The 10366-nt window shown below is 31.3% G+C and overlaps 1 protein-coding gene across 1 annotated transcript; it reads left to right on the top strand.

Moving 5' to 3' along the window:
- Window positions 1-5827: 5827 nt before the first annotated feature.
- LOC123677496 (putative ankyrin repeat protein RF_0381) lies at window positions 5828-10022 on the top strand. The gene is made up of 3 exons (XM_045614045.1): window positions 5828-6615; window positions 7211-8164; window positions 8964-10022. Exons 1-3 carry the CDS (start codon window positions 6513-6515, stop codon window positions 9503-9505), a joined length of 1599 nt encoding a protein of 532 aa, XP_045470001.1. The 5' UTR covers window positions 5828-6512; the 3' UTR covers window positions 9506-10022.
- The last annotated feature ends 344 nt before the right edge of the window (window positions 10023-10366 follow it).

The following is a 10366-nucleotide window of genomic DNA, read 5'->3' as shown; positions in this document are numbered from 1 at the left end:
TACTACAAAAACTCAAATATTTTGAGAACGGTTCAATTTTTCGTATTTGGATAAGATTGCTTTTTTCATGTAATTTTCTTCGCTCCATTGAAATTCTAATGCTTCAATTTTTTCACCAAAACGAATACAACGAAAAAAGTTGTCTCAAAAAATATTTTTTTTAATTTTATTAACTTTGGAAGGATAAATCTCCATTAATTCGCATTTTGGACCATAAGTTTATTCATCAAACTATACTTATTTTTCAATGCACTATCACCCCCAGAGAGCTCGGTACACATTTTTGACCCACCCTGCATAATTTGTGGAATATTACTCTGAAGTTATATGAGATGGTAAATATCAATATTTCGCATTATGAAGTAGAATATCAAAATTAAATCTGTATCCGCACAGTTGCAGAAATATTTGTATGACATCATGTCTAACCCAATTTATCTAAGTGGTTTTCAAAATCGAAAGTTTAAGGAAAGTAAAGAGAAGCAGAAAACTAAGCAAGCAAAACTGACCAATTTTCTTTCTCCAAAGGAATCTGCAGGGCTCATTGAAAATCCTCAAAGCATAAAAAATGTCGACCAACTTTGTGAACCTGATTCTTCACAATCTGAGAAAGATAACAGACCTGATGGTTTTCAGGAAATAAAAAACAATTTTTTGTGCTTCTCTAGTGTCAATGTCGTAGAAAACACTATTGATATAACGAAAGCCATTCAAGATTCAAACTGACACGGAAGTTGTAATAGATTCTGAGTAGGTGAAATAATTACAAAATTAAAATTCGACAACACTACTGATAGGTATCAAGATTTAGAATTTCGGACAGTCTATAGACATTAATGAAAAAGATATTTTGAGAATGTGTCTCCGAAAAAAAATTCATATATTAAAAATTTTAACCATGATAACAGTTATTCTCGATCCTTAATTTCAATAATTCCTGTTTCATTAGGCCATTTAAAAACGGACAAAAGATAAAAAAGCATTGACTTTGCTACTTATCAAGTAGCGGAATGGTTTATTGAATTGAGTATTGCTTATAAATTGATCTCCTCAATAGAATCAAAAGTTTAAACCGCAGTGAATGATTGGTCCAATATTACACGATTATAAGATATGCACCATGAAACCTAGGTTAGTAAAATTCACAAGCAGTCGATGTTAACATGGTTGCTAGGATTGCTAGGAAGGAAAGTATGAACAAACAAATAGAGCAGTATGATGTACCTTATATTTTATCAATTGAATTCATGTTTGTTCTATAAAAACTGAATGCTGATTGAAAAATTGTTTCGAAAGGAATTGTAAAAGTAGAGGGCCCCGAAAGTTTTCAAGCGTAGGGCCCCGAAAATTATTTATTTCTCGGATTATTTTTTATCTTTCAAGACACTTTTGTCGATGATTTGAAGTACTTACTGAGTAGAATAGCAGGAAATAATAAAACATTGTGTTTTTTAACTTCGATAGTTCCGAATTTAGTAATCTTCAAATACTGATAAATTCGGGATTTATTCTGAAATTGACAATGATAAACAATGGATTCGTATGAGTACCCCTTTTCAGATTTATTCTACATCTATAGGTGCCTTTGTTCAAATCAATTCTTTTCATATCAATATCATCACGGAAATCTAACATGAATACCACCTCTTTAGTACAAGAATCTGTTAGCAGTTAGTACATATTCATCAAAGGACATTATCCGACTTGGGATCTGTCTTCAAATCGACTTGTATAGGGGAATAAATACATTCGTAATGCTTTCAAAGTTATGCTAATACGATTTGGTAGGTCTGGGTACCTACTGAAAAACCTGCTATGCCCGATCTGATAACGAAACATATAGAAATAAAATAAATATGGCTCTTTGGAATGGTGTCTGAGGACAAAGTATATGAATATGAAAATAAACCAACAGTATAATTCATATTGGAAGCTATACTGTTCACTTCAAAAACGGATTCATATTAATTTGAGATAATGAACGTAGTGATCAATATTAATAAAATTAGGAAAGCCGGGAGCATTTGAGCGCTCTGTCATTCATGCGTCAATTGCACCTTCAAGGACCACGTATACCTATATACATTTCTATGGTCTTCAAGAGCGTAATACGCTCTATTAGTGATGACGTCACACACCGCCATTTTAGTTCTCCTGTCTGTGTTCGGAATCCAAACAAACAAATTGTCATTCAAATTAGTAAGTTGTCGTTGAAGAAATTGGCTTATTTTGATAAATAAGATTATTTAAGGAACGATTTTACTATTAATTGATAGACAGAAGGAACGAGATTAATGCCAGTAAGTTCAAACTTGAAGTTCAACTAATAAACACGGCTTTTCACAAAATCTGGGGAATGATACAGGATTCAAACTTACTGGTATTAACCTCGTTCCTTCTGTCTATCAATTAATACTGAAATCGTTCCTCAAATACTCTTATTTATAAAAATAAGCCAAATCCTTCAATGACACCGTACTAATTGGAATGACAATTTATTTGTTTGGATTCCGAACACTGACAGGATAACCAAAAATGGCGGTGTGTGACGTCACACTAATAGAGCGTATTGGCACATGAATTAATGAACGCTCAAAAGCTTCGATAATAGTTGTTAATATCTAGATAGATACCAATTGAATTTCAATATTTGAGGGAGAGATTTTTGGGCTCATTTCAGAGATAAAACTTCTGAGATATAGGTTGGCAACGTTTTCAAAAATAAAAACTTGAATAATACGAAGTACGTAAACTATGGAGTGAATTTCTTAAATCCTTATTTATTTCTGAGCAGATGGAGAGATTGAGAAAATTCAAGAGATAACATTTTCTTAGAAATGATTGGGAATTACAAGAAAAATTTTAATTTGGAGAGAAAAAAGTGGCGTAGGCACTATCAATGTCTGCCAGAATATGCAGGTGAAATTCGGTACGAACGCCACTGGCCGAAATTCAAAAAAAAAATGGTGATACACTAAAAAACGCCTCTTAATACTAAGTACATGTATGCCAAATTGCTTTGTAATAGCTAAATTGGTATCGCTGATGTTATTCAATAACTATTAATTTTTAAAACATAATCACCCTACATCGCAAAACTTAATACGTTTATGTCATACGTTCATATGAAGTTTTCTTTTTGAAATGGGCCAAAAAATTGCCTCCTCAAATATTGACGTTCAATTAGGAAACACTCTATTATTGAGTGATTTTTATTTTTATTGTTTTTTATTCTAACTTTTAATTTTTATCTAACAGGAATTGTATGCTACAAAACCGGTTTAATTTTTGTTTCACTATCGTTCTTATTGAATCTGATCTAATCCGAATCATTACTTCTTGTTTAGATTGTTTTAATTATTTAGAAAAAATAAGAGAAGTAATTTTAGATGAATATTTTTTGATTATATATTTTTATATTATTTTTACAGATTGATATAGGCTATAATCCTGCGTAAGTGGCCAAATTTTGTGCTACGCCACTGCTCCGAATGATATTGAATATTGGCAAGTACATAGTAGGCAATATAATGTGCATCCAATCAATAAAGAAGAAATAATGGTAGGAAAATATCAAAACTTGCTTCTGAAACTTAAAATGTATTCAGAATTTTTTTTTGAGATGTACGCTTACTTTTTATTACCTTCTCACTTACATTCAATTATGTAGTCCTAAGTACATATTGCGTTTAATATCCACTGATAATCAATTCACATTTGTAACGTTACAATTGCCAATGAGACACCAAGACTGATTTCTAGGGGTAGTTTGGCTTATTTGGCAACAAAACTTCTACCCAGGTTTTTACAAGAGGGCCCCCTCTTAGGGTATTGCTCGTTCAAGCCTCAAATATACGTCAAAAGATGTCCCCCAAACAAAATCAATCGACGTATTCGGGAAATTTTTTCAATCACTATGGGATAAGACATATACGGGGTGGCTAAAAAAAAAAATAAATGTGGTATATGTAGAATACAATTCAATTTGTTTACTCATTATTATTTTCAACTGAAATATGTGGAATTGTTACAGGAAATTTATAATAAATTTTATTTATACTCCAGATAGCACATCATACCCTAGGGAATGATGTAATAATAATGTTAATATAATATTAATTACTATACATATATAGATGCGCCCTTTTGAGAGGTCGGGCAGTGCTGAGTATCGACTCCAATTGAGCTTGAGCCTTATATGTCACGTGACCACGTGGATTGGATAAAGATATTTGAATTTCGAGCAATGATAACGGAAGCCAAATCACTTCATTTAAAATGGTTCAATGACAAGCGTGGTCCCAGGGGTGGGGGGTGATCAAGGGGTCATGACCCCCCCGAAATGGAACCACTTAACACTTAATATGCGTTTCAAGCGGACAAGGTACGAAATGGTCCCATCAAAAAACTTAAAGACCCCCCCAAAATTTAAGGCTACGGCCGCTCTTGTTCAATGATCGGTTGGATCAGAATGTTCAAATTCATTCAATTTGTCCAAGGTTTATTATTTTCCCTTATCTATCCGCTTTCTCGGCATCGCCCCAGCCCTTCATTTGCCATCTGTGATTTTTGCATTCGTCATCGGTATACACTTACCCGTTGTTTTTGGTTTTTTGTATCTTCTCGTCACAAAATTTCAATATGTAGTTATCAAAGAACTGAACTGAGTAATTCGCATCAAATATTTGTTTGTTCTGTGTTGTACAATTTATTGTGTTTCATTCAAATTGCAATTTATTTATGAATACATCAGTTTTGAATCAAATAAATCTACAGAGTGTTCCTCAATTGGAGGTACAATGAAAATGACAGATTTCTCGGATCCTTTCAAGAAAAAAACTGCTATAACATGAGTCCACATCATGTGATATACTAATTTTAAATGCAAATCTACAGGGTCAATTTTTTCTGGAAGGGTGCCCGCTTCTTTGCTTCAGAATTATTTTTTTGTGAACCACTGGTAGTTTGGAAAAATTTAAAAAGAAATTCTGACTCAGTACTACTTTTTGGTTTGTTGTAGTTTTGTCGTATCTGCAATAGATTTCGAGAAAAAATTCAAACAGCTCTCTATAGTAGGTAATTCTCGGGAAAATCCAAATTATTATAAAGATCCAGTTAGGTAGCTGTGATAAATGAATACTACTATGTAGTAAAGATTAATAAAGATTCGATAAACTGGTTAAGCATCATAAAAAAGTAAGACTACAAGAAATACCCTGTAACTCGAAAACAAAGCGTTTGCGGGCCATTTTATTTTTAAAATTATCCAAGGAATCTCTCATTTTCCTTCGTCTCTCGAACTCAGCAACGCCCAGTATAAGATAAGAACAATCGAATTGAAAAAAAAAACAAATTTTTTGGAGTAATTTGTTTCAAACTTCGTTATCTCAAACCTGTTTTTCTCACATTATAGATATGAGTAAACAATGACGTCAAAAATTTTTTTTCCTGAATTACTTGAAAAAGTGGTCCAAAATTGGTCTGGTCGAATGCGGTTCCTCAGAGCTAGTCGTGGTGGACATTTGCCGGAAATCATTTTTAAAACATAAATGTCATAAAATTATATCTTTCAAATAAAAAAAATCGACGGCGATCTTTATTCAAATGTTCAATTTGAATTTAAATTTAAAGTTCTATCACTCTAAAAAAAGCACCCAATACTTCGTCCGACGAAGTAAGCATCAATAATGAAAAGCGTTTGTTTATAACAATAAAAAGTAACAATAAGAAAAATATGTAACGGAAGAGAAAGTACCAATAACATTTTTTTAAATTAAACAAAAAAGGGAAGATTTTTTAATAATACTTCCCTTCAACTTTCATATATTAATATCGAATACAGTCCACCCTACAACTGTAAAGGGTTTATTTATACCTATACTCCTGAGCTTTCGATAAGGTGCTGAATCTTTTGAGAATCTTTGAAAAATGCAAATGTCTGGGTTTTTTGCCCAGTAGCGATCTGTTTTTTAGGATAAACGACAAGAACAGATGAATTCTCACATTTCATCGTCATTCTAATAAATGATCAGATAGATGTAGGCAATATTTTCTGAGATTACACGAAACTAACCTAACCTAACCCTGAAATCTGATGATGAAAATCTCGAATAAATGCTTGGCCAACGAGGACAATTGAAACGGGAAAAATAAAAACAAGAAATATTTCTGTATGAATAACATTAATTTCAATTCGGATGAATTGATAATTTAATTTCATCTTTATCAGCAACTTTAGGGAGTTTTCTCACTCTCCTAGGGATTTTTCCTATAAGAAGCTCTTCAAGGCCATCACTAAAAGCTTCTATTTATGTCAAGCCAACCAAACTAACATTTGAAGCTTTATAATGTGAAAACGCTTTCATTTACTTGAATTGTTTGTTTCTTTGATTATTTCCATTATTTGTGGAATTTTGAAAGAAAAGGAGTACACAATAATATAGATTATCAGCGATTTTTTATTATATACAACTGAAATATTTCATTATAAAAGTTACCTCATACTATTCATTATGCTTTATTCTGAGAGAGATTCACCAGAGAACGAGACTGTTATGGAAGCTTTATTGTCTGGAGATGAAGCAAAATTGAGGGATCTTTTGAATGCATTTCAAGGTAACTCAATATGAAAAAAATGCCCCTCCTAATAAAAAGAATTATTATTTCACACATCAAAATAATTTTCAGTAAATATTCTCTCACTTGGAAGTATTGTTTATAGCGGTTTAGTATATATTTTTGTACTAAATTTATTAATTACCTCTTCTAGTTTCTCAAAGAATCTCTAAACTGAGGATCGAATAATTTAATATAGTTGTTGAATTTCACAGTTTCTATAACATAAACTGTGGATATTAAAAGACAGTTCGAGTAGAAATTAATAATAATCCATAACTACTTTTGATAACGAGAGCTTAGTAACCAGCATACTCATTTACCAAAATATGAATAGGTTTATTCCTATCAGACAGAAATTCAAACAAAGAGTAATTTTTATGCTGGAATATGTTTATGTTAAAAGAGTAAAATAATTAGGAAAATAAAATTTGAACATACCAGTAGTGTAATGAATTTATTTATATAAAATTGAATACTTTCAATAATTATCCAACTCATTATATTTTTGAAAGATATGAATACAAGCGTATAGTTACTCTACTATAAACTCAATACAAAAATATATAGACTATTCACTGTTCTTTTATTTCAGATGACATAAAGCCTTATAAAGTATGCAGAAATGGTACAACACTAGCATGTGCTGCTGTTAAAACTGGGCGAATAGATATTCTAAAAATCATTGTAGGAGACTCCATACAAAGATGTGAAGAATCACAATCTAAGAAACGTCTAAAAAAGACTGAATCTGATTTGGAGTTTGCTATAAGAGACCCAACGACCTTCGGATGTTACTACCGGACCACCTCTGAATTTGAAAGTACTTCAAATTGCCAGTATATTTATTTATTGAACACACTTGACAACATATCTCAACTAGATAACTTTGGCAAAAATGCTCTTCACTATGCCGTATTGTCAAGTGATGTTGAAATGGTAGAGTACCTTCTTTCATCTTATAGAGACCTACGGGGGAATCAATTGGATATCAATAACAATAGTCCATTGCATCTAGCTGTTGGAAAGGATAACATCGAAATGGTCAAACTATTACTCAGTTTTGGTTCTTCTGTTAGCTCAAAAGATAATGAGGGAAAAACTCCTCTTCATATTGCTTCTGAAAGAGGTTCTACTGATATGATTTCAATTCTACTAAATGCAGAAGCAGATGTTAATGCTTTGGATTACCGAGGTCAGAGTACATTGATGTTGGCAACAATTTATAATCATTCTTCTGCAGTAGAACTTCTGATCAAAAGAGGGGCAAAAGTCAATTATGAGGATGACCAAGGGTTCACAGCTCTCAAACGAGCAGTCTTTATAAAAGATTCGAAGGTTACCAAAATTCTTGTAGAAAATGGAGCTAGGATATGTGAAAGTCAAAATTTAGTACATTTTGCAGTTGTATACAACCAATTTGAAATTGTGGAAAGTCTAAAACATGGTGGGGCAAGATTAGATACCAGGGATTCTATTGGAAAGACGCCTCTTATGGTTGCAATCGAATATAGGAACTTGGAAATGGTTAAATTTCTTTTGGAGCTAGGTAAATTCCGATATATACTAATGTTTTTAAAGATGCCAAGTTTATTTATTTATAATTGCAAAATCCATTTCATACTTGGACCATCAAGACGATCATTTAGAATAAATATAGGACAATCACAAAGATACTAACAAACAACTTTATTTAGATCAATATCAAAGTTTTTGAAATTAGGAACAACGTAATTGCCCTAAATATTGTTTTAATTCATAAGCTGGTACACTAGAAGTCTGTGATCAGTATAGGAATTATACATAAATCATTTCAGCTCAAGAAATAATTATACAGGGACTTTACGAATAATTGTGACATTGTAGTGAACTTTAATCATTTATACACATATAACAGAGATTTCCAATTATCAATTTCAATCTGATTATTGAAGTAGCAATGATGTGTATGCAACATAACTTTTTTTTTCACTTCAAGTGATGAAAGGGAATGTATAAAGATTAAAAAATACTCTTTTAGCTAAGCAAAACAAAGATATACATCGTCGACTCACTGCCAAAAACCAGATAAGTAACATTTTGTTAATGTTGTATAAATGAGGTTCGAAAGTTTCTGCCTCCAATAAAACAACTTCATGAAAGAAAACCTTTTAATAAGTGGAAAAGTTGTATTAATTTTGATGCTTTGAACATAATTAATTCCAGAAATCAGGAAATTTGGTTACGAAAATGCATTCAACGCAAAAATGATAAAAACTGTACTTATCTTACTTTGGCAGTAAACCGACTATATGTTGTTTGATCCTTTTGAAGTTAACACTATTTACATTTATCACACTTTTTTGTAGGTGCAAATCCTAATACCATCAATCATTTATCTAAATCAACATCGTTACATATGTCTATATTCTACATCAAAGATGCTGGTATTATTGAAACTTACATAGACCTTCTATTGAAGTATGGAGCAAATTGGTATGCACGAAGTCATTTTGGCTTTGATGCTCTTTATTATGCGTTCTTGCACAAAAATGATCCTGCTGCAATTCATTTAATAAGGATTGGTATGGATGTGAATTTCAGGAATGACGAAGCCTTTCATGATTATTTGTCTTCGTGCATGTGGCATGCCAAAACAATCGAGCCGATTAAGTGGCTGATGTACGCTGGTTTCGATATCAAAAATTATGAGATGCAAAATTTTGAGGTGAGAAATGAATCTACTCCAAAGACTATAAAGGAAAAATTTTTACACAGCTTCCTACGTAAACCTCTTTCATTGAGGTTTATATGCAGGATTCAAATAAGACGAATAGTAAAACATGAAGATCTTTCTAAATTACCCTTACAAAATGTACTCCATAGGTTTTTAAGATTAGAGACAGACTAATAGACTTAAATTCTTTGTTTCTTGATATAATTATACCCTAAAGAATGAAAACCATTCCATGTTTTCTATTTTAATAATTTAAATTTAAAAAATCAGACATGATGTTGAGATTTGAGATTAATACACCATGGAAGTGTTTTTGAAAAAGTTTTATTTTAAAGTCTCAATTGTCTTTTAAAAAATTCTTCATAAGCAATAAATTCATTAAGGGTATAACTATATTACTCAATCCAGTGATAGTACAAAAATATGTAATTTTAAGTGTTTTGTTACCTATTTTTTTCTAATGTTATACATTTAGTAGTAATTTTATCATTTAGAAGACTGAAACAATTTAGCTTGGTTCCTCTAACTTACAGTTCATTCAATCTGAATTTTTGAAAGAATTCTAGCAAAACCAAGCTTTAAGTTGAATAATTTTTTGAAGTGCTGTTGAACTAAAGTTTATGAAAATTTGACTGCACAAGTGTATATTACAGAACTGATTAACTGCAAAAAAAAACACTGTTAATTTTTAGACTGTTTTATTATTTCCTCTTTCAACGCAAAAAATATATTGAAACGTCTGATGAAAAAAATTTAAAATTGTCAAAGTAGAAAAATTTTAATGAATAATCAGCGCTCATTAATTTCAAAATCCGATTGAAAAATTAAAAAATTCATATCTTTGGAACTGTGTTAGGACTTTGTGATAAAAAATATTGTATACAGTATTATCGTAGCAATATCTATGTTGCACTTGATGATTAAGTGTTTTTAATTGTAATAATGAAATAGTTTTTTTTTTAGATCAATGCGGTATAGCAAACCAATTTTTTTGCTGAATTTCATGCTTATTGATAATTTAGTTTCCGAGAAAAT

The sequence above is a fragment of the Harmonia axyridis genome, chromosome 4 (assembly GCF_914767665.1).
Source record: "Harmonia axyridis chromosome 4, icHarAxyr1.1, whole genome shotgun sequence".
Classification (NCBI taxonomy): Eukaryota; Metazoa; Arthropoda; class Insecta; order Coleoptera; family Coccinellidae; genus Harmonia; species Harmonia axyridis.
The sequence above is the reverse complement of the archived record's forward strand: the minus strand, read 5'-3'. Positions and strand labels throughout refer to the sequence as shown.